General features: G+C 37.8%; 1 protein-coding gene across 1 annotated transcript in view; it reads left to right on the top strand.

Annotated features, from left to right (window-relative positions):
* DNAH7 (dynein axonemal heavy chain 7) overlaps positions 1–25076 on the top strand; it is a 272118-nt gene that overhangs the window by 131183 nt on the left and 115859 nt on the right. Inside the window, exons 34-42 of the mRNA XM_043577362.1 lie at positions 1100–1231; positions 2985–3209; positions 6503–6700; positions 8755–8910; positions 9619–9787; positions 13037–13163; positions 14627–14846; positions 19257–20129; positions 22154–22383. Of these exons, the coding sequence (XP_043433297.1) occupies positions 1100–1231; positions 2985–3209; positions 6503–6700; positions 8755–8910; positions 9619–9787; positions 13037–13163; positions 14627–14846; positions 19257–20129; positions 22154–22383 (2330 nt within the window). The remainder of the gene's footprint in view (positions 1–1099; positions 1232–2984; positions 3210–6502; positions 6701–8754; positions 8911–9618; positions 9788–13036; positions 13164–14626; positions 14847–19256; positions 20130–22153; positions 22384–25076) is intronic.

Below are 25076 nucleotides of genomic sequence, written 5' to 3'. Positions count from 1 at the left end.
GAGCAAAGGATACAATGCCAGACCTGGCTGCAATCTCAGGAAGAGAAGAGGGCATTTTAAGAAGCAGGTAGTCAGTATTATGGGAAACTACCAAGAGGTCAAGGTAGAAAATGTTTGGCACATGGCCTTGGATTTGGCAAGTGAGAAGATCATGGGGTGAAGCATGGCCCAAACATTTTCAGGAAAGAGGCAAGGCTGCTCTGGCAGCTCACTGAGGAACGGGCCGGGTTGGGCGGGGGGGGGGGGGGGCACTGGCACAGCAGGGGCGGACACATCTCTTCCAAGGAGTGTGGATGTTACAAAATTAAAAAAAAAAAAAAAGAGGGAAAGAAACCTTGATATTTGTTGAAGATATGAAGTAATCATGTTTCAAAACCAGTTAAACTTGTAGAATAAGCTACAGGTTCCCCCCCATCCCTGGCATTGTCAGAGAATGTAGGTATTACAAATAAATAAATTTTCCATGTAATAACTAATCTTTTCAATAGCAAAAGAGAAAAAAAACATGCTTTTATTACAAGCTTCTAAAATGTACTATGTACTTTTGTCCTCTCTTAAAGAAATTATGAGTTCCTCTTAGCTACTATGTAGTAATGAGTGTCTTATTTTTAGCAACAGCCATTTGTATTTTAGGGGGGCATCAGTAATACTTAGTCCCACCCTTAGAAGCTCGGTTGTCATTTCTGCCTGTTTCTACTGGGACAGTGGCTGAAGATGAAGTCAGCTGCTCCTAATCTTCAGTTCCAGTTAACTTTCAGAGAGTTAATTCTCACACAGTAACTGTGAAGCAATACCCCTCTAAAGGTTGGAGGAGAGCTCGGAGGCAAGAAGACACGTGTTTATGGAGAACTTGCTATGTGATGCATGGTGCTAGGACCTATGTACAGGACAACACATCCAGTGTCACTACACTCTAGACTAGGGAATTAATCCGTGCCTCAGTTTTCCTACCTATAGAGCTAGAATTATAATCATGCCTTTTCATAAGTACTACAGCTATGAGGACGAAGTAAGTTCAATAAATATTAGTTGATGCTATTTTAATTAGTGCCTAATTTAAGTTAATTTGTTCTATAGACTTTTCCCCCTGATTTTTCAGGAATTATCTCCTACTTCAGACACAAACTTAGTCCGATCCTTAATGAATCTAATAGACTGTTTTATCGATGACTTTGCTGATGCAGTCAAAGTGAAAGAGAGAAATGACCGAGAAACGTATTCTTTATTGGAGGTAAGGTCCATTGCCTTTGAATCCTGCTGTAGAAAGGCATCTACTGCTTTCCCCAGTGCTTCCTCATTAATGAACTTCATTTCTCCCCCAGAAATGGGGGCTGGACTGTGGGTGGTAACTGAACAGCAAGGAAAAAGTCAGGCCCCAAATAGTAGGTCCTTGGAGGAACCTCCTCAACTGGCAGTTCTATGGCCTCATGAGGTTTGGGTGAAACCCACTGATACCCTTAGATCTGCTACTGGAATCTTCAGTCACTTAACCAGCCTCAGAAATGATCAACCCCCAAAATAGCAATGACCATTTGATAAGATTCACCTCCCTCCCCTTCAACCTGCAAATCATAATAACTCTTTGCATTTTTTCCTTGCTTTTCTTCACTTTTTCTCTTAAGTTTCTTTATTTTGAGAAAGAGGGAGCACGTGTGAACAGGTGTAGGGACAGAGAGCGAGAGACAGAGAGAGAATCCCAAGCAGGCTCCGGGCTATATAAGCACAGAGCCCAATACGGGGCTGGATCCCAGGAACCACGAGATCACGACCTAAGCCAAAATCAAGAGTCAGATGCTCAACTGACTGAGCCACCCAGGTGCCCCATTTTTCTTGAGATTTAAGCGCTTAAAATATATATATGCATATACAAATCTACATCAGGATTGAGGAAAGGAAGAAAATATGTATAAACGTATTTTTAAAATAGGAATAAAATTATCAACAGACCTTGAATATTCCTTAATAAAAAATTATGTACTGCTAATGGTAGCATTTCTAATGTCAATATGTTGCTCTTATTACTTACATTCTATTAAATAAATTAATTTTTAATTTAGTTTTAAAGAGTTTCTGGAGAGAAACAACCTGTGAGTAATCTAGGAGCAGGTGCACAGTGTCGAAGTAGAGTCCACAACTTTTATGAGCATAGTCAAGATTGTGTTTGTTTTGGCATTATAAAGGGGATTTGAGGAGCTCAGTTGGTTTCAGTGTCCGACTTCAGCTCAGGTCATGATCTCATGGTTCGTGAGTTCAAGCCCCACATTGGGCTCTGTGCTGACAGCTCAGAGCCTGGAGCCTGATTGGGATTCTGTGTCTCCCTCTCTCTCTGCCCCTCTGTTGCTCATGCTCGGTCTCTCAAAAATAAATGTTAAAAATTTTTTTAAAAAGAAGCAGATTTGATTTTAAAGCAAACTAGTAAGTTTTCTCATTTAGTGGTGGGTCTTGTCATCTACTCTGTTTTCCTGCCTAAGCCTGGTAAGAAGAAAGCTTACAGAATGACAGTTCTAGTTTATGCATTCGTTGCTCAGATTATTACAACAGGTAAATAAATGAATATAAATTTGTTCTGCTTTTACGAAAACACTATCAAAATTTAAATTTAAAAAGCAGGTTTATTGTGGATTGATTATTCCTTATTAAAATATGCCTTCATAAAAAGTTATCTCAATGTTCTTTTTTAATATCAGGGTCCTGCCGCTTACTTAAAATTTCATGTGATTTACCAGACTAATCATTCTGAGGTTTCACAATGCCTAGAATTATACTTTGCATTATATTATCTTTTCTGATAGCAAGATTTTTCTAAAACATGCAATTTGGTTTTTAAAAATCTAATTATTATAAAATCCTGAGATAACTTACTATTATATGTTAGTTTATTCATTTTCTTTCAAAGATATTAATCTGGCTGATCTGATTCAAGCTTCAAGAATACATTAAAGTCCTTTTTTAATGCACTCTATCTTCTCATCTCTCCGATGCAGGGCATTTTTCTATTTTCATTGATCTGGTCCGTCGGAGCGTCTTGTAATGATGATGATAGGTTGAGATTTGATAAGATTCTTCGAGAACTAATGGAAGGCCCAATTTCAGAACTAACTCAAAATAAGTTTAAATTACTGAGCGGTACGGAACAAACGTCTTCAAAAGCACTAACTGTCCCATTTCCTGAAAAAGGAACAATTTATGATTATCAATTTGTCACTGAGGTAAGAACTCTGAAGCAAGATGTACAACATTACAGCACATAATGGCTCTGGGGCCACCTTGTCACCACTGTTTACCTTAAGAGTCAACATGGAGTAGTAAAGGAAGTTGCTTTGGCTTTGAAGTCGGACACCTCTGGGTTTCAGTCCTAGTAACGCCGCTTTCTTTCTGTAGAACCTGGGACTAGTTTATTAATCTTTCTGATTCTTGCTTTTCTCTTTGATAAAATGAGATAAATAATAACACCTGATGGGCCTATTGTATTCATTAAATAAAATTACACATTATGACATCTAGTCCAGCAGTAGGTACATTTTGCTTTAAGAAACCTCTTGGAGATTCATTTGGTGCATGTTAGCATATCACAGATGGTAAGAAGCCCTGTAGGGCCATAGCTGGGTTAGTGTTAATTCAGCACATCACAAATGAATTGGACAATAAAACCTGGGTGGTGTTTGTTCACCTATATGTGTGTGACAGCTATAAGTACTGTATTGAGGACATTTAAAAATCCATAATGTTTAAATATGGAGCTTCAGATGAAATTGGATCATACTATATCCCCAGAGGGTAATTTTATAACCTCTTCTCCCGTTAATAAATAGAACACCTTTCTATCTCATTAGTATTTCTTCAATAAACTTATTTTTCTAAGCCTCCGTAGATTCTATTATCTGAGGACCACGATCTAGCCCAACAGTTTCCTACTGTTAGATGTTGAACTGTTTTTGTTGTTTCTTAGTTTTTCTGCTTTGGTGAATATTCTTGTATACAAGCCATGTGTATATATGTCTGATTTTTTCTTTAAGATAAATTCCTAGAGGGGCACCTGGGTGGCTCAGTTGGTTGAGTGTCAGACTCTTGGTTTTTTTTTTAAAGCTTTTTTTTTTTTTCAACGTTTATTTATTTTTGGGACAGAGAGAGACAGAGCATGAACTGGGGAGGGGCAGAGAGAGAGGGAGACACAGAATCGGAAACAGGCTCCAGGCTCCGAGCCATCAGCCCAGAGCCCGACGCGGGGCTCGAACTCACAGACCGCGAGATCGTGACCTGGCTGAAGTCGGACGCTTAACCGACTGCGCCACCCAGGCGCCCCATCTTGGTTTTGGCTCACGTCATGATCTCACAGTTTTATGGGTTCGAGCCTGCACTGGGTTCTGCCCTGACAACACAGAGCCTGCTTGGGATTCTCTCTCCCTCCTGCTTTCTGCCCCTCCCCCACTCATGCTGTCTCTGTCTCAAAATAAATAAATAAACAATAAACTTAAAAAAAATTTTAAGTAAAAAAGAGAAGTTCCTAGAAAAGGAATTTGCTATATCAATTTTTAAATTTTTATGGCTTTTGAGGTATATTACCAGGCTTACCTCAGAAGAGATTCTTCACCCTGTCAACTGCAAGATATTATCCTTTCATTTTTCCTAATTTTATTTTATTTCCAATTACTAACAATAGCCTGCATTTTCAGAGCACTTTGAAGTTTATTAAGCTTTTCCACAATCATTTCTATTTGTTTCCCAATATCTCAGTGAAATAAGAAAGATAGTATTATTTTGCAAATCTTCCCATTGAGGAAATTAGGGCTCAGAGATAGGTGATTTTCCTAGTATCACAAAATCTCTAAGGGCATATCCACTCCAGGTTTTCTGACTCTTAACTTTTCCTTCCTCATATGGTGGCAAAAGATCCATGTTAGAAAAGATCATCAAAAATATGAGAAGGAGGGGACCTGCGTGGCTCAGTCAGTTAAGCATCCAACTTTGGCTCAGGTCATGATCTCGCAGCTTATAGGTTCAAGCCCCACATCGGGCTCTGTGCTGATAGCTCAGAGCCTGGGGCCTTCTTCAAATTCTGTGTCTCCCTCTCTCTCTCTGGCCCTCCCCTGCTCACTCTCTGTCTCTCTTTCTCAAAAATGAATATACTTTAAAAAAAGAATATGGGAAGGAAATTGTTATTTTCATCAGTTCTAGAAAGTTCTAGAAATGTCTTTGTAATACAGTTTTCACATGTGATGTGAATTCACCGTCCTCAAAAAAAAATCTGTACTATCCGCAAAGCACTGTGCCAGAGGGTACAAAAATGAATAAGGCACAGAGCTGCCCTTGACGAGTTCATAACCTCTTCAGAAGAGTGTCATGTGACACTCTAAGCCAAAAGAGTGCCATGTGGGAAGGTCTAGGAACCCAGGTCATGTAGGGAAACAGTAGGTCCATCGATGAGACTGGCCTGTGGAACACGTAAAGATATAAGGAAGGAGGGCCTGAATTCTGATATGCTTTAAATGACCAGGAGCTTAAATTTGATTTTGCAAGAATGGAGAGACCAGTGATGTTTTTCCAAGGTGAGAGAGTTAACATGATATCTTTGAAAATTTTTGTTCTAAACACTGTATAGCAAGCACAAATTTTAGTTGACAAGTTAATTGGATACAAAGATGCAGTCTAATGTTAAGTCATGATAATAATCTCACATTAAGAAATCTTGTCTATTCTAGATAGCTGTTGCACAGCAATGTGAATATAGTTAAAACTACTGAACTGTATACTCAAAAAAATGGTTGAAGGTATATTTTAGGTATTTTTTTTAACCACAATTTACAAAAATCTCACCTGAAATGATAAGCTGATGTTTGTTATAAAGACCATTATAAAAGCATAAGCAGAGGTGCCTGGGTGGCTCAGTTGGTTAAACATCTGACTTTGACTCAGGTCATGATCTCAAGATTCATGAGTTTGAGCCTTGCATTGGGCTCTCTGCTGTCAGCACAAAGCCTGCTTCAGATCCTCTGTCCTCCTCCCTCTCTCTCTTTCTCTCTCTCGGTCTCTCTCTCTCTCTCTCTCCCCCTCAAAAATAAAAAAATAGACATAAAAAATAAAAAAATATTAAAGTATAAGCAACATGCAGCTGATGTTCTAGGGAAATAAGTGCTTTATTGGTTAACACTATGGAATAAAATTCTCTTTAATGCATTAATTAGTCCAGTTTTCTCAATCTAACATTTGGCCAAAATAGCTGATCTTTGGGTTGACATAATCAGTGGTTTCAGGGCATTAAAAAAACCACAACATTGCCATTTCATTTTGATTCATATAAAAGCCTCGTTTCTTCTCAATTTAGCACAAAGTTTAACTTTCAAATTCAGGGTAAAGTGTTTTAAAGGCTAAAAACAAATGTATAAACATCAGTGTTTTGTTTTGGTCTTGATCTTTGATCTTTTCTACAGTGGCACAGGAGTACAGAGCTTTTAAAAGTATTTTATAATATAACATTCACCGTTTGGCTATTTATTATGAACAGGGAATAGGAAAATGGGAACCATGGGTAAAAAAATTGGCAGAAGCTCCTCCAATTCCTAAGGATATGATGTTTAATGAAATCATTGTACCAACTCTGGACACAGTTCGATACTCTGCATTAATGGAATTGTTAACCACCCATCAAAAGCCTTCAATATTTGTAGGACCAACAGGAACTGGAAAGAGTGTTTATATCATTGTAAGTATTAGAGAAATCTACATGTTAAAAGGTACATTAATATTCCTAAGAATGTTATTTTGTAAACTACGTGTAATAGTAAACTTCATATTTTTTAAACATTCCAATATTTTGATGTTGTAGCCACGGAGAATTTTTTAGTAACTGCCTATTTTAGAAAATGGACTAAAGATATGCTATTTTACATCACTAAATTATTGTACCTTTTTAAAGGTATTTTTAAAGGTATTTTAATAAAAATAGCTTGTTGAGGATGAAGAAGTTCATCTCTGTTGAAAGGAAGGGGTGTTTTAATTAATTACACTTGATATTTAATTTTCAAAATTATTTAATATAAGAAGGATTATTATGTAGTAATAAGACTGACTTCTGTAATGATTCCCATTGTGTGTTTGTTTAAAAAAAAATACTAGCTGCTATAACAGATAATGCCCCAAATCTCAGTAGCTTTACACAGTCTGTGTTCCTTTGTGTTTAGAGGGTCATATTGAACAAAGACTAGTTCTCGCCTCTAGTTTCAGATTTCTGAAGGCAGAAAGCTGCCTGGAGCTGTCAGTAAGTATCCCCAGCTTTGGCAGGACAAGTGAGTGCAAGTTTCCCAGGGGCAAGTGGACAATGTGGAAGATAAGTGGACTTCAGCCTTCTTGGGACTCCGTTCTAGATGACTACCCACAGCAGTGCCGCAGTGTGGAGCCCCATTACTTTCCTTATGGCAGAGAACTGCACAGTGTGGGTATCCCTTTGGAGTTTCTAAAGAATTCGCAGATCTGCTCCTCTGAGTAAGCATTTAGAAGCTTTCCACGACAGCAGGCAAGACCACATTATCCAAGAGGAAACCACAGTGATACCAGTGGGATAGGACTTTTGCCTATCTTCCTCTAGCTCTGTCCCCCCACCCAGCTGCGGGGTGGGAAGAAGATGGGAAAGAGGGAAAGGAGCCCAAATGAGCCATCAGTGATCCTTCCCCCATTGCAGGTTCTCAGTCAACTCACATTCCCCCAATTATGATAGTTCCTGTTTCTAGTTCTTTATTGATTTTTATCTTTTTATGTAATCTGTCAATCCTTTTGGAATATATTTAGCCATATGGTTAAATAATTGTCCTGATAACATTTATTGAATAATATCTTTCAGAACATACTGAAATGAAACCCTCATTGTAATTTAAATGCTGTATACATCAAGAAATATCCAACAGCAGAGATGGAGAAGTTTTAAACTGAGATTTTAAATTAAGGTGTTGGTTTGGCCAAGGTTAAAAATCAATCTTGCTGAAAGTATACAGAAAGCTAAGGGGTTTACCCAAGATACCATCAAGAGTCAAGGAATGGAGACTTGATAAGGTTAAAGGCAATGGTTGGAGAAAAATAAACCCATTTGTCATTTATACCCTCATTCCAAATTCAGCCCAGGCAAAACAAACAAACAAAAAACACTACTTTTTACAAAATGGGGAATGTACTTTGCATCTTATTTTGTAATCTGCTTTTTCTACCTAATCTATTGTAAATATTTTCCTATTTAATTATTCTTTCACAAGATGATTTGTAAAACACAACGTCTTGGTTAAGAATCATTGTAATTTTACCTGCTTTCCAGTGAAATCCATTTTGAAAATACGGTTATATTATTTAAGCTTCCTAACTTCTAGTCTGATAACTTGGTGTTTCAGTGGAAAGATAACAGACTATAATAAAAAGAACATTTATCTGGTAAGAGATGCATGGCGATCTGAATTCTTCCCCCTTCCCCCATCCCTGAGACCTTAAACGAGTTTCTTAGCCTCTGAGTCCCCATGATCTCTTGTTAAGAAGGAATGTGTACTCTGTGTGGTGGCTTTGGAAATCAGAGAGGCCATATGCATGGGGCCTGGACAAATAGAGACACCACTGATACAGTAACTGTTATTTCTATTGATTCCATCCCTTTTTTCACATTGTTACGACACTCTAAGTGTAGATTCAGGTGTGTCAATACTTTTGCTTAGTGTTTATTTTCAAAAGTCAGAGCATAATTCCAAACTATGGCTCATTTTATTATTTCCTATTATATAGAATTTTCTTTTAAATCAACTCAGCAAAGACATCTACAAGCCTCTGATAATTAACTTCTCAGCACAAACTACAGCAGCTCAAACTCAGAATATCATCATGTCAAAATTGGACAAAAGAAGAAAGGGAGTTTTTGGTCCTCCTTTGGGCAAGAGAATGGTAATTGCTCTGTTTCTATACGTATGGCACAGCACTGGTCCACTTCGCTGACCCTGCTACAGTCAGAAAAATGAAACAAGATGGACTAAAACTTGATATCTTTTTGTACACTGTTTTTTAATCACAAATTTTGATTAAGTTTCCCTAAAAGTGTGTTCATATTTGCATGTGCATTAGACAACTTGACATTAAAAACAAGCACTTGCCCTTTGAATTAAAAGTAAAATATTCATCTGGGAAATTATCTACCTTTCTACTTTTCTGATTAACATTTCTATTCAGCCATCTATGCTGCTTGCTCCTCTAGACCTTTAAACAACCCAGCTATCAATTGACTTCTCTGTGTTTCTTTGCCAGGAACACCCCTTTGAACCTAACTTTCACCACTCAGAGGTTATAATCATTTTAACACCCTAGCTTTCTCATTTACTTTAATGTATTGAAATTGTATAAGGAAAAAGAGGAGGCATATTGAGAAACAAATTGTGTGAGAGGATTATTAAGTCCTCAACTCTTAATCTATAAAGGTTAGTAATGAGACTTTCCCTATTCCTTGGAAGCATGGATGCTAGGGGATATTATTCTTTATTTGAAAAGAAACCATCATTTCTCACATATGTACTCTACATTCTTTGCCTCAACACGATTTACACAATAGGACCTTAAGGTGTTAATATTTTGTAATACTGCTTCTCTTTTTATTCTCAGGTTGTCTTTGTAGATGATGTCAATATGCCCGCTCGGGAAGTATATGGGGCTCAGCCACCCATTGAGTTGCTTAGACAATGGTTAGATCACTGGAATTGGTATGACCTAAAAGATTGTTCTATGATTAAGCTAGTGGACATTCAAATCATGTGCGCTATGGGACCTCCAGGTACGTTTTCTGAGTTTGTGATTACTAAGATTGAGAATCAGTCTGGTTATACCTAGAAAGATAACTGGAGAAAGAAAGAGAAACCCAACTGGACAACTGAGTTACACTTTCTTGCGTATATATTTTCTCTGTGTGTTCTTTGTGACCTATGGAAATATAGTACAATGGTCAACACTATGAAGTGGGTTACCTTGCTTGGGGGCATTCTCCCACCAATTCTTCCAAATCCTTTTTCTCCCACCTTCTGGCACTTTGCTCTGAACTTCCTGTCTCTGCATTCTAAGGATCCAGATGCCCCTGGAGCAGCTCATTTCCCTCTCTTTTATTCCTTAATCCTTCAACTGTATGAAATTCCCTTTTCCGCTACTCCAATCAAGTCTCATTCTAGTGAGTCTTTGGATTTAGACAGGCTGTTAAGAGGAATTGAAGTAGCAAATAGTCAAAAGAATTAACCCTTAAACATTCTTTGCGTATCTCAAGGGAAATTGATAAACTCAAAGGAATTTCTATACAAGGGAAATTTTTTTATGCTGGGGTATCAAAAGTGACTTGATTCAAGTATCTGGACATCTTTAGCTGTTCTTTTCCTGAACTCCAGCTGGTATTCTAGTCTTTATTCATTATGTCTTTGTTTTTCTCTTTGAATCATCCTTGCCAGCTCTTTTAATTAAAAAAAATTTTTTTTAATTTATTTAAATGCAAGTTAGTTAACAGATAGTGGAGTCTTAGTTTCAGGGGTAAAATTTATTGATTGATCACTTATATATATCACACCCAGTGCTCATCCCAGCAAGTGCCCTCCTGGGTGCCCATCACCCATTTAGCCCATCCCCCACCCACCAGCCCTCCAACAACTCTCAGTTTCTCTGTATTTAAGAGTCTCTTATGGTTTGCCTCCCTCTCTCTTTTTATCTTATTTTTCATTTCCTTCCCTTATGTTCATCTGTTTTGTTTTGTTTCTTAAATTCCACATATGTGTGAAATCATATGATTTTTATCTTTCTCTGACTAATTTTGCTTAGCATAATACACTCAAGTTCTATACACATTGTTGCAAATGGCAAGATTTCATTCTTTTGATTGCCAAATAATATTCCATTGTGTATATATTGCCACATCTTCTTTATCCATTCATCAGCCAGTGGACATTGTGCTCTTTTCATACTTTGGCTATTGTTGATAGTGCTGCTATAAACATTGGGGTGCATTTACCCCTTGAAATCAGCATTTTTGTATCCTTTGGATAAATACCTATTTGTTATTCTAGTCTTTAAAAATTTCTTTTCTCTTTAAAAAAAAAAAATTAAAAGGCACCTGGGTAGCTCAGTCGGTTGAGCATCAGATCTCTGCTCAGGTCATGATCTCGCTGCTCATGAGTTCAAGCTCCACATTGGGCTCTGTGCTGACAGCTTGGAGCCTGGAGCCTGCCTCAGATTCTGTGTCTCCCTCTTTCTCTGCCCCTCCTCCCCCTCTCAAAAATAAATAAACCTTAAAAACTTTTTTTTAATTCCTTTTTTCTATATACCATTTCTTCAAGGAATCCCTTTGGTATTTGCCTCCTTATCTTCCCTATAATGCAGTCAGTTTGCTCTGAATCAGTAATTGCTCTCAGCACACTTTCTGGGCCACTTCAAATGCTTTTTTTATTTTCTTTTTTTCTTCCGAGTTTTTATTTAAACTTCAGTTAGTTAACATACAGTGTAATGTTAGTTTCAGGTGTAGGACTCAGTGACCCATCGCTTACATTTAACACCCAATGTTCATCATTAATGCCCTCCATAATACCCATCCCCCATTCAGCTCATCCCCCATCTACCTCCCCTCCAGCAACCCTCAATTTGCTCTCTATAGTTAACAGTCTGGTTTATGGTTTGCCTCTGTTTTCTTTTCTTTTCTTTTGTTTTCTTTTGTTTTCTTTTCTTTTCTTTTCTTTTCTTTTCTTTTCTTTTCTTTTCTTTTCTTTTCCTTCCTTCCTTCCTTCCTTCCTTCCTTCCTTCCTTCCTTCTTTTTTTTTAACAAGATTCTTTTGTTCCTGGGTCTCAGACTTGGTTCTACTTTGCCTCTCTCTTACTACCCAAGCCAGTCATTTGTATCACATGTCCACTTTGCCCTGTTCCTTCGGGGACTGGACAGAGGAGTAGTCTGAAACCATGAGGTATCTTTCCCTCTTGGACCCCATTTTCTAAACACATCACCATTTATGAATGATCTTTGGGAAGAAAAGTTGAAGACAGAGCTGGAGGATGTGATGTCTGGCCTTTGCTTCATTGGCTGTTTCACCATCTCCTTAAACTCGCCCCAGCGCATCAGCGTTCTTTATATTAAGTTTGTAAATACTATAGGCAAACACAGTTGTTTTGATGTGTAGACTACCAGTTAATATACTTTCACACATTTCTCATATTTTCAGAATGAGCACCAGATAATTCAGTGATAGAAGCAAATACAGATTTACCTGGTTTTAAACAAATATAAAACATGAACCTACATATTTTTATGCAAAAATATGTGTTAGAGATATCACATACTTCTAAAATTACTTCGTTACTAAAGATTTCATGATAGAATGCCCTTAAAAAGCAAATGTAATTTGCTTATGTATTTAAGCATAACATCAATAATTTTTTCAGGTGATGTTACATTCTAAGTCTGTTATTAAAGCTTAATATTTAAAAATGTAGTCATTATTTCATGAAAGTGAGATAATCCCCCAGTTTTTTAAAATGCAAGTCAATGAAGTGGCCCCATGAGCCACATAGACTAGTCCTCAGGAAATTCATTTTAGGATGTGGGGGAAGAATTGGGCTATGTGCCAAGATGGTGCTGAATTTCACCCATGTGGGAATGACGCTAAAGTTTGATCAGTCATGTTCCCCAATATTGTATACAATATTACTATTGTTTAATGTTATATCTGAATATTACATTGTAATGAGGATGTTTATAGTTTACTGCTTTGGGCTCTATGAGTCACAGAGAAGGTGGCTGATAGCTTTCTGTCTGGTCTCATTTCTTTTGGTAAATAGACCTGACCTAAGAACTCAATCAGATAATTCAACTAGAAAAAAGACTTAGTGAATTTGAGGGGAAAACTGTTTTCAGGTCACGGTTACCCACATAATTGCTCTTCATTTCTCTGGATGCTGTGAATTTGTCCTCTTTCAAGTTATTTTATGCTATAAAATATCGGAGAAAAAATTCTAGTGTGTAGCAGTAATGTTGTTAAGAGTTACTGTTTTTAATATTTAGGTGGTGGTCGAAATCCAATAACTCCCCGATACATGCGACATTTTAATATTATAACAATCAATGAGTTTAGTGATAAATCCATGTTTGCGATCTTCTCTAGAATCTTAACCTGGCATTTAAAGATCTGGTAAGTAATTTAAAGTGTGTTTCTTTTTTCATTATGGGGTATAAAGTCTTTTGGAAACGTATCAATATAAGTAGTGCTTCTCCAACTTTTCCATGAAAGCATCCCTAGATAAAGATAACAGGTAACACTGCTCTCCTCTGCTGCTCACATCTCCAGGTATGGGAGCATAACACAAGGGGACAGGGTACCTTTTTCTTTTTGTCTGAAGTCTTGGATTTTAGCCCCCAAATCCATACAAATTTTGCACTCTGCTGTTTAATATGTCCACATTGGAATTGTCAATATTTTGAATTTTCACCATGTAGTACAATTAATGCTGGAAAGATTTATGCCAGGTTTGTCCTCTGACTTTGATACCCTGTAGGGAATTCCCCCAGAAGGTTCATGTCCAAGTTTGAGTGTAGCTTGTACCCTGGAGAAATGTTGTTCTCTAGCTCTGGCCATTCAGTGCTTTTCAACATGATGAACGGAGGTTCAGGAGCCAAGTAGACCTGGGCAGTGCAAGTCTCAGTTCCCTGCTGTCCATTCTCAGGTAATTGTCATTCCTTGCCCTCTCCTGTGATGATGGAGGAGGACAGCTGGCTCTTCCTCGAGCCAGAAGTTAAGATAGTCCGTTTTTCTAAATGGATATTCATTTCCCATGTTCTTTCTACCCTAATTGTGCCCTTTGCTCCTGTTTTTTTTAAATCCTGCCACTCTATTTATGTCACTTTCTTTTTAACTTTCCTTTTTCTTTTTCTCTTTTTCTTATTTTTCCCATATTTTTATTTCCTTCCTTATTTTCTCGGAAAATAGTCATTTCACCAGTGTTCTTCAGAGATTTTATTTATTTATTTATTTATTTATTTATTTATTTATTTATTTTAACATTTATTCATCTTTGAGAGACAGAGAGAGACAGAGCATAAGCAGGCAAGGGGCAGATAGAGGGAGACACAGAATCTGAAGCAGGCTCCAGGTTCTGAGCTGTCAGCACAGAGCCTGATGTGGGGCTCGAACCCACGAACAGTGAGATCATGACCTGAGCTGAAGTCAGATACTCAACCGACTGAGACACCCAGGTGCCCCAAGGGATCCATTTATATGCAACTGAGAATGATGAGGGGTGAAAGAAGTTAGGACACATTTGTCTAGTGGATACTGGATTTGAGTTACCTAATCCGAGTTCCTTGGCTGGCTCTTCTGTTTACTTATGTAGGTAATTTTAAGTCCATTACATTGGTCCTGCCTTCCTGTGGAGTTTCTTTGAACATAAAATAAAATAATGAATGGAAAGTTATTGTAAAAGAAATTAAAATTCTACTATCATCATTATTATTATTGGAAAAAGGAATGGTAATCTTGTAAATTAAATCAATTGGTTCAATCAGAAAAATTTTGCACTAGACATGTTAAATATCATTTATCTATGTATGTATGTATCATATTTGCTAACACTTTCTTTTTTATCAAATTTTTTTAAGTTATAAATTTCCAGATGATTTTCTAGATTTGACCACACAAATTGTAAACGGTACCATGACTCTGTATAAAGAAGCCATGAAAAATCTGTTGCCTACACCAGCTAAGTCTCACTACTTGTTCAACCTCCGTGATTTCTCTCGCGTTATTCAGGGGGTTTGTTTATCAAGACCAGAAACAGCAGAAACCAAAGAAGTGATTAAGCGTCTCTGGGTTCATGAGGTAAATTTTCATGTTATTCACAATTGGCTAAAAAGAAACATTTAGCAATTTATATTGTTGAAATGCATTCAGCTATTTGTATTATGAAGGCCAATCAATGATCAAGGTAATTTAAAAGAATAGTTAACACTAATATATTTCATGATATTTAAAATGCTTTATCTCGCAGTTTTAGAAATTTTTGTTGACTTTTAAGATATTTTGAAGTAGGTATCACTTTGGGTCAATCTTTTTTAAGTTACTTAATCCTTGTTAGTTTTATTTTAAATAATTTTTGAGGTGGAATACTTTTTAAGTAATTGATTTTATAAGAAGTGAACACATTTATTTACATTACTTGCAATATTTCCTTGCCAAAAAACTGCAGAGCAAACTAGTTTTGAGAGCACACAAACTATGTAAAAATATATTTAAGTTATCTCTGGGAAGAGGTATGTGGGTGAATATTTTCTTGTAAAAACTTGTGGAAAGAGGGAGAGAGAGTACAAAAAACAAGACAGCAGAAATAATAATTCAATATTTTAAAAATAGGGGCACTAGGTGGCTCAGCCGGTTAAGTGTCCAACTTCAGCTTAGGCTATGATCTCGTGATTCATGGATTCGAGCCCCGTGTCAAGCTCTGTGCTGACGGCTTAGAGCCTGGAGCCTGCTTTGCATTCTGTATCTTCTTCTCTCTCTACCCCTCCCCTACTCATGCTCTTTCTCTCTGTCTCTCAAAAATAAATAATTGTTAAAAAAAATAAAAATATTTTAAAAATAGACAAAGAATATAGGAAAGTTAAAGAAAAATGTTTTATTTTTAACATGTAAATAATATAGCTATTTTAACTTAATAATGTAGTTAAGAAATTAGAAAACGGAATGTGCTGGTATGTTAAAACCACGTGCTGTGGAGACATAAATTTCTAAAGGGTGTTTACAAATTCCATTTCTGTTGGCTTTTTATTCTGCAGTCTGAATTCCTAAATCCTCACACATTCAAATATATGTCCAAATGAAAGTCTCTTCTGGGTGGCTCAGTAGGTTAAGGATCTGACTTCAGCTCAGGTCATGATCTCATGGTTTGTGAGTTCGGGCACGGTTTGAGATCAAGCCCCGCGTTGGGCTCTGTACTGACAGCTCAGAGCCTGGACCCTGCTTCAGATTCTGTGTCTCCCTCTCTCTCTGCCCCTCCCCTACTTGCGCTCTCTCTATCTCTCTCTCTCTGAAAAATAAATAAACATTTAAAAGGGGAAAAAAAGTCCATTCTACTCAAATATTTTGGCCACAGCAAGGTCCCTAAAATTAATTTTTTGGAAAAGTATGATCTGTGATTCTTACTGTACTCTTCTGCAGGTCCCTTAGTTGCCTGAGTGGGATCTGTATTTGGGGACACAGACGCAGGCTCTAAGTCTAGTAGGCCACAGGGTGATAGAAATAGCTGAAAGGTGGAGAGGGAGAGAGATGTGAGAGAAGGATGTCACTGACTTCATCAAAAGAGTTAATTTTGTCAGCAGCCAAATCTTGCTCTAGGAAGATCTGGCATCCTCCACTTGAGGAGCTTCACCCTTGATATTCCTTCTGCCTAGAACACTCTTCCCCCCGTTATCCACAAAGCCTGCCTACTTCCTTAAGGTCTCTGCTCAAATATCCTCTTTCCATAGAGGCTTGCCTTAGGCCATCCCTACCTGCCATAGCTCTTTTTCCTTTAACCTTTTGCTTCATAACACTGAACATCACTTGACATTGCCTATATTTTGGCTTATTTAATGTCTCTACTGGAAAAGAAGCTTGCTGAAAGCAGCATCTTTGCTTACTCTGTACTTACCCCAGTGCCTGACACATGGCAAGGACACAGCAAATATTGTGTGAGTGCATAAGGGGAGGAAGAAAGGCAGTCTTATGATACATGACATGTTTCATCACTTGGGATTATGCGTACCATTGCTTTCTTTGATTCGTGGGAGCAGTTCATATGTGCTATTATATACTTATAGTATGTGCCATTACTCTTTATACTTTTCCAAATCTTATGCTGCCTTTGATGGTAGATTATTGAGTTTTGACGCTGGCTGTTGAGCTCTTAGGCCATTTAATGAGATCCTTAATATAATAACTTGAAATTTTTTTATTAAAAAACTTTTTTTTATTACCTTTATTTATTTTTGAGAGAGTGAGACAGAGCGCTAACGGGGGAGGGGCAGAGAGAGGAGGCACAGAATCCGAAGCAGGCTCCAGGCTCTGAGCAAGCATTCAGCACAGAGCCTGACGTGGGGCTCGAACCCACGAACCTTGAGATCATGACCTGAGCTGAAGTCAGATGCTTAATTGACTGAGCCACCCAGGTGCCCCAATAACTTGCGATTTTTAACGGCTACTTCATATAACATAATGAGTTTAAGTCCTCAGTTCAAAACCTTATAATAGCACTTTATTAAGAGGGATTAAAAATAAAAGTCTGGTGGCCCATAAGATGTTATATGTGTACCTCTTTCCTGGTTCCCCTCAGGCTATCTCCTTCTCTCACATTCATTGAACCTTCACCATCAGCACAGGCCTCCTGGCTATTCTCTCTTCCTGGAATGCTCTTACCCCAGATATTGATCCTGTGGGTTAGCTTTATACTGCCTTTGATCAAATGTCTCCCTCTCGATGAGGTCCACATTGACCACCCTCGTGAATATCACAGGCTCATACCCCATCAACGGTTCCAGTCTTTCTTGACTTGCTCTATTTTTCTTATTTTCATAGCATTCATCAGCATCTAACATGCCATATAATTTATTTATTTTGTTTATTGTCCACCTCTCTCAGATAGTGGGCAAGCTCCATGAGGGCAGAGTTGCTTTTTATTTTTTTATTTTTTGTCACTGATTTATCCACAGTGCTGAGAACAGGGCTAGGCACGTTGTTCTCAACACTTCAAAAAATATGAAGTGATTGAACTCAGCACTCTATTTGGGCTTTGTTTCTATTCACTCAAAAACGATTTCCTGAGGGTCTAATATATGTCAGATACTACGCTAAGTGTCCTTTTCCTTTCCAGACCCTTTCACCAAACTAGAGGACCTAATATAATTTTACTAAATAGTTTTCAAGGTATGAAACTGGCTTACTAGTTTACATTCCCTTTGGTTTCTCCATGGCTTTCAAATGTTAGCATGCATAACATCTGATTTGCTTGTTAAATATAAATAGTCTGCACAAGGGATCCAAAGAAAAAATAAATTGGATGTCATCAAAGTTAAACATTTTCATGCTACAAAGGACACTATCTAGATAGTGAAAAGATAGCCTGTAGAATGGGGAAAAATAGCTTCAAGTCATAGATCTGATCAGTGTCTAATATCCAGAAAGCATAAAGAATTATTACAACTCAACAGTAGAAGACAAATAACCCAATTTAAAAGTGGGAAAAACATTTGAATCGACATGTCTCCAAAGATGATATGGCCAATAAGCACGTGAAAAGATGTTCAACATCTTTAGTCATCAGCGAAATGCAAATCACCACCCCAGTGAAGTTTACCTCACACCCACTAAGATGGCTGCAATAAAAAAAACAGGCAAGGATGGTGGAGGAATCCTAGCCCTCATGTACTGCTTATGGAAATGAAAAATGGTGCACCTACTTTGAAAAACAGCTTGGTAGTTCCTTAAAATGTTAAACATAGAGATACCAGCAATTCTGCTCCTAGCCATGTACCCAAGAGAATAGAAAACACGTGTCCACACAAAAACCTATACCCAAATATTATTAGAATTATTCATAATAGCCCCAAACTGGAAACAACTCAGATATACATCAGCTGATGAATAAACAAAATGTGACATATATATATAGATAGATAGATAGATCGATCATATATATATATATATATATATAGTGGAATTTTATTCAGCCCTGAAAAGAAATACTGATGCATGCTACAACATGAATGAACCTAGAAAGCATCATGCTAAGTGAAAGAAGCCAGACACAAAAAGGTGACATATGATCCCATTTGTATGAAATGTGCAGAGTAAGAAAATTTGTAGTGACAGAAAGTAGATTAATGGTTGTAATGCAGTGCAGGTATTACTATTTCCATTCTATATGTAAAGAAGCTGATGCAGACAGGTTTAGTAATTGCCCCCAAATACCAGAAGTTTTGCTGACAAATATATGCACTGCTTATATGATACGTGTATCAGTCTGCTAGGGCTACCATAACAGAACGCCACAGTTCGTCTGAACCTGGTCTTTGGTTTGTAAAAAAAAAAAAAAAAGTTTGTAATAAGAAATACAAATTTTTAATAAATATGGGCCTACTTAGATTTAAAAAAAAATTTCCTGAGAGTACTTTTTATACTACTTGAAATTAATATGTAAATAAAACTAGAAAAATAGAAGAATCCATTCCTAATGCTGCTTCTTGATTATTGTTACAGGTCCTTAGAGTGTATTATGATCGCCTTCTGGATAATGCAGATAGAAGTTGGCTTATCAACTACATTCAAGAAATTTTGGTAAAATACATGGATGAAGATTTTCATGAGCTTTTCCAAGCTTTAGACTTTGATAATGATGGAGTCGTAGGAGAAGACGACTTGCGGAGCTTAATGTTTTGTGATTTCCACGATCCTAGGAGGGAGGACACCAACTATAGAGAAGTTGCAGATGTGGACCATCTTCGGATGATAGTAGAGGTTCACCTAGAAGAATACAACAACATGAGCAAAAAAACCATGAACCTCGTCTTATTCCGATTTGCCATAGAACACATCAGCAGGATTTCCAGGATTCTGAAGCAGCCCCGCAGCCATGCTCTTCTGGTTGGTGTTGGAGGGAGTGGCAGGCAGTCTGTCACCAGATTAGCTGCCCACATGGCTGATTATACAGTTTTTCAGGTTGAAATCTCCAAGGGCTATGGTACTTCTGAGTGGCACGAAGATCTAAAGGTGATCTTGAGGAAATGCGCCGAAGGTGAGATGCACGGTGTCTTCCTGTTTACAGACACTCAGATTAAAAGGGAGTCATTTCTAGAAGATGTCAACAATCTGCTGAATGCTGGGGAGGTTCCAAATCTCTTTGCATTAGATGAGAAGCAGGAGATCTGTGATAAGATGCGTCAGTTAGATCGCCAACGGGATAAAACCAAACAAACAGATGGAAGCCCCATAGCTCTTTTCAATATGTTTCTCGATCGCTGCCGCAATCAACTGCACGTGGTCCTCGCCATGAGTCCCATTGGAGATGCATTTCGGATTCGCCTTAGGAAGTTCCCTGCTCTTGTTAACTGCTGTACCATTGACTGGTTTCAGGTATTGCCATGTAAATTTTAGATAGACTTCTAAAAATGTTGTGTCGTCATCATCATCTTGACTTACTTTATAGACTCCCCCCTCCAAAAAAAAAAAAAATGTAGTTTAGCAGAATCATCTAAACTACAAGAATTTTCTAGTTCAAAAAATCTTCATGATAGAAAAAAAACCATTTTATTCTTAATAAATACCATCATTAACCTCAATATACTATAGAAGGTTTTAGGATAAATTTGGGTGTCAGTCAGGGTCCTGACAGGGATCAGCACACTGGAAGGCTCCACTGAAGAAAGATGAATGAAGGCACTGCTCACAGAGGTGTAGGTGGGTGTAGATGAACTGAGAGGAGATGGTGGAACAGTGAGGAAGGGGTGGAACATAGTAGGGAGTTGTTATTATAATTTGGTTATAAAGGGGCATTGGGAGGAGAACGTGTCGCTGGAGCTTGGAGCTGTGGAAGTAGGACTACCTGACAGGAGCAGGAACCCAAAACCTACCTAAGCTTCTGCTGGAAAGGAAGGGAGGACATAAGTGTGCCTGCCTCCACCCTCCAATCTTTTTCTGTTAGTCAAATCCAGCAGGAAGTCAAAAGGAAGAAATCCAGAGTGATACTTTCGGTAGTAAACTTCAGAATGAGGAAGCACAGAGCAGATGAGACCACAGTGTGTGGTGGGAAGTTTGTGGGCTATGGCAGAGGTCCCATGAGGGAGAGCCAACCTCTAAGCATTTTTGACCTTGGGAATTGACATAACCCCTCTGCTCTTCCATTTCCTGCTACGATTGTTTCATGCAAAACATATTTATGGAACTCTTGCTCAATAGCAGGTACAATCCTAAATGCTGGAAGCAAAAAAAAAAAAAATGAAATAGATGGGGCTTCTGCACTCCTCGAGCTTACTTTCTAGAGACAGACAAATAATAAAAAATCATTCTGTTCTCAGGCTAGCATATGGGGAGTAAAAGGCTTTCTGAGTAGGTGATCTTTACAAGGAAACAAGGCAGACAAAAAGCGTCAGTACTGAGAGGACCTCGGCATATCTAGTGAAGGCAAGGGGCTGTGGAAGGAATGAGTGTGTGAGGTAACATGGGGTAGCAGGTGCAGAAGAACTGAGGGAAAAGCAGCAGAAGTGAGGTCAGAAAGGTGGGAAGAACCGTGTAACAGGCAGAGATTTATAAGTTGGTTTTGGATTTGAAATATACTGAGAAGTCTTTGAAGGATTATAAATTGGAGAGATGAGATGATTTACATTTTGAAAAAATCACCTTGCCAGGTGTAGAGAGCACACAAGCAGGGAGACCAGTTAGAACACTGTTGGAATATTTCAAGCAGATGAAAACAGAGTTGAATTGGGGTGGTTGTTGTAGACGTAGGAAGAAGAGAAAGGATTTGGAAGCTACTGTAGTAGGGTCAGTGCCCACAGAACTTGTTTATGGGATGGATGGAAGGCTGAGGAACAGGAGAGTTACCAAGGATGATTCCTGCATTTTGGCTGGAGCATGGGGTGGATGGTGGTAATGTTCACTAAGTTGGGGAAGACAGCAACCATTTTGGGGTAGATAGTTTGGGACATGTTTTGGACTTGTTGGAGATACAGGAGGAATCAAGGAGATAGTTGTTCATATGATTCTGGAGTTTAGGGGAAAGGATAATAGCATTTACTAGGGAGAATTAATTGGGAGAATTAAATGAGATAATACCAGTAGGATGCACACAGAAATGGACATTCCATAAGTTTAGTTCTTTCCTCTTCCTTGCTCCTACAATACTCATGAACAATTTTTTTAACCTTTGAGCAAGCCATGAAGAGTTAATATTACTTGCACTAGCTACTGGCTCCCTGTCCTAAGCATTGAAGTCCTTGTGTGGGGGGAAGAAGAAGTTCCTCATGGAAGTGTCCCTCCTGCCCCATTCTTCATGTGTCCCCTTCCATTTCAAACACCCATCAATTACTAAGGACTGCAGTAGTAACAGACTTCCACTAAGTCATTTTGATCAAGTGCTAAAGCATTTATCTTATATTTAGTCATGGCCTGAAGATGCTCTCCAGGCAGTTGCCTCACGCTTCTTGGAAGAAATTGAAATGTCAGAGGAAATACGAGAAGGCTGTATCAACATGTGTAAAAGCTTCCACACTTCTACTATAGATTTATCAACATCCTTCTTTGTTGAACTTCAAAGATACAATTATGTGACTCCTACTTCTTATCTTGAATTAATCTCCACTTTCAAACTGTTGTTGGAAAAGAAAAGAAGGTAAAAATGAAATTTCATATTTCTAAGTAAGCAATGGTGGTTTAAAAATATTTGTACAAAAATGACATGGTTATGATGTTAAAGAGATTTATTTTGCATATGCATATACATATATATGAACTGTGAGTTTTGTTAAATCTTTGAATGATGTATTCCACAAACATTTGTAGGATTGGGAGAAGGTCTGATGCATTGTCTTGAATATCCTAAGTGCATAATCATAGTTGTTGAAAGAATAAAGGTGGGCCACTCAGAGCTGGGCTAGGACTCCAGGATCCTTTGACAATGATATTGAGTAAACACCAATAGAGAGAATTTTTTTTTGATAAGTAATTAGATAAAACTGCAGAGTAGCTGAAACCCAGAGACAGCTACTCTGTCTACCTAGCCAACTTTCCTTCTTTAAACTTTCGTTTGAAAACATTGATAGAAATATCAATCAGCTTAACATACTACACAATGTATCAGTGTGAGTTCTTAATGTCGTTGAGGGTGACTTATAGTCAAAAGTATTATTCAGAAGCTTCTGTGGTTCCATAAAACACTCAATATATTATAAAATGTAAAAACATTATTTTAAGCTAGAAAGCTAGAAGTTTAGAAGTTTTAGTGATCTGCCTTCTAAGGGAGATTTTAGCTAATGTTTGATCATATTCAAAAAGTTATTTAAATTTTTTTACATTGCATTTATAATCTTTAATAGTTTTTATTTCCCTTTGAGGTCTGATTTAACCAATCAAACTTTCCTAGGTCTTTATATAATTTATAAAATCTAGTCAGTTAAACTGATACATAGGGTGAGCCTTACGTTCTTTTAATTGTTTGAATATTATCTATAAACTTTGAGATATTTTTACCTTAAAACAGAAGTCTATCTTAAATATAGAGAACAAACAGAGGGTTACTGGAGGGATTGTGGAAGGGGGGATGGGCTAAATGGGTAAGGGGTACCCTTACTCCCAAAATCATTGTTGTACTATATGCTAACTTGGATGTAAATTAAAAAAAAACACACACAACAAAAAACAGAGTCTATCTCTTGCTCAATTGCACAATTTATACTGGACTATAAGGTTAATCTGTTAGTCTAACAGACCAAATTCTTCTAAATATTAAAAATATGTACTTAAAACACCAATGTGCACAGATTTCATGCCACAAAAATATTAACACAAAGATTAATGTTTGCATATTAACTGTTAATTTTAAATCTTCCTGTGCTAACCGACTATGTGAAGCATTTGAAGCACCTTTTCTCGTACTGTCCAGGATGCTACCTAGATCCTGGTAGGACCCTCCTCATCCATATTGACAGTGACTATTGTAATACCTTCTCCAGCTCGGGTGTCCGGGCTTTCCTGTGCACCAGGATCCATACCCCTGTGTTTGAATCCTACTATTAGTACTTTCTGTATCTACCTAGTGAAATCTGCAACCCCTACCCAGGGCTGCTACATGAATTGGCTGAATTTTATAATTGCTTTGGCTGTCAAAATAATTATCTTTTCATGTAGATCTTATGATCTTTAACTTAAAGCAATCTTGCCTTTTTTTTTTTCTTCCATATTTTCCCATCCAGGAGGATTGACACCTTTTAGAGAGTCTGATTAAATTTTGGTCACTTAGGGGTGCCTGGGTGGCTCAGTCGGTTGAGCGTCCAACTTCGGCTCAGGTCATGATCTCACAGTTTGTGGGTTCGAGCCCCGCATCAGGCTCTGTGCTGACGGCTCAGAGCCTGGAGCTTGCTTCAGTTATGTGTCTCCCTCTCTCTCTGCCCCTCCCCCACTCACACTTTGTCTTACTCTGTTTCTCAAAAATAAATAAATGTAAAAAAAAATTAAAAAATAAATTTTGGTCACTTATATCTCTATTTGATTGTACACTCACAAGGTTTAAGGCCATCCTAACTGAAAGAAATATTATGAAAATGAGATAGAAAGTTATAGGAGGATTGAAAGCAATAATTTTCTAGGAATTTTTTCAATATTCTTCTTGGCCTTTCAAATCTTCCTCTCTTATAAAAAAAATTCTCCTTTACCTCAACCAGTATCCCCATCCTGTGGTTACTCTTCCCTTAATGGCTAATGCCTTCAGATGTCTTTAGAGCCAGGCACTATGGTAACCTAGAAGCAAGCAGGTCAACTGCCAGGACACCAAGAGTTTAGCTAGCAAATCATCACATGGGGTGAGCCACAATATGAAAACTCTTCATGCCGGCAGGAGTGAGACCTTTCCCGTTTTGTTCAACTAAAACCAGACTCACAGATAATACGGTATCATGTATCCACTCCCCTCAGTTCCCATTATGTCAAGTATTTTGCTGATTCAGAGGGAATCAACAACGTATGACAAAACATGGTATACCCTCACCATTTCTTTTTTTTTCTTCCAAGCTTTTATTTAAATTCAGGTTAGTTAACGTGGTGTAGTATTGGTTTCAGGAGTAGAATTTAGTGATTCATATAACACCCAGTGCTTATCCCAACAAGTGTCCTCCTTAATGCCCATCACCCATTTAGCCTATTCTCTGCCCACCTCTCCTGCAGCTACGCTCAGTTCTATAGTTAAGAGTGTCTTATGATTTGCCTCCCTCTCTGTTTTTATGTTATTTTATTTTTCCTTCCCTTCCGCTCTGTGCCTCTGTTTTGTTTCTTAAATTCCACATGAGTAAAATCATATGGCATTTGTCTTTC

Source organism: Prionailurus bengalensis, chromosome C1, assembly GCF_016509475.1.
Source record: "Prionailurus bengalensis isolate Pbe53 chromosome C1, Fcat_Pben_1.1_paternal_pri, whole genome shotgun sequence".
In the NCBI taxonomy this organism is placed as follows: domain Eukaryota; kingdom Metazoa; phylum Chordata; class Mammalia; order Carnivora; family Felidae; genus Prionailurus; species Prionailurus bengalensis.
The sequence above is the reverse complement of the archived record's forward strand: the minus strand, read 5'-3'. Positions and strand labels throughout refer to the sequence as shown.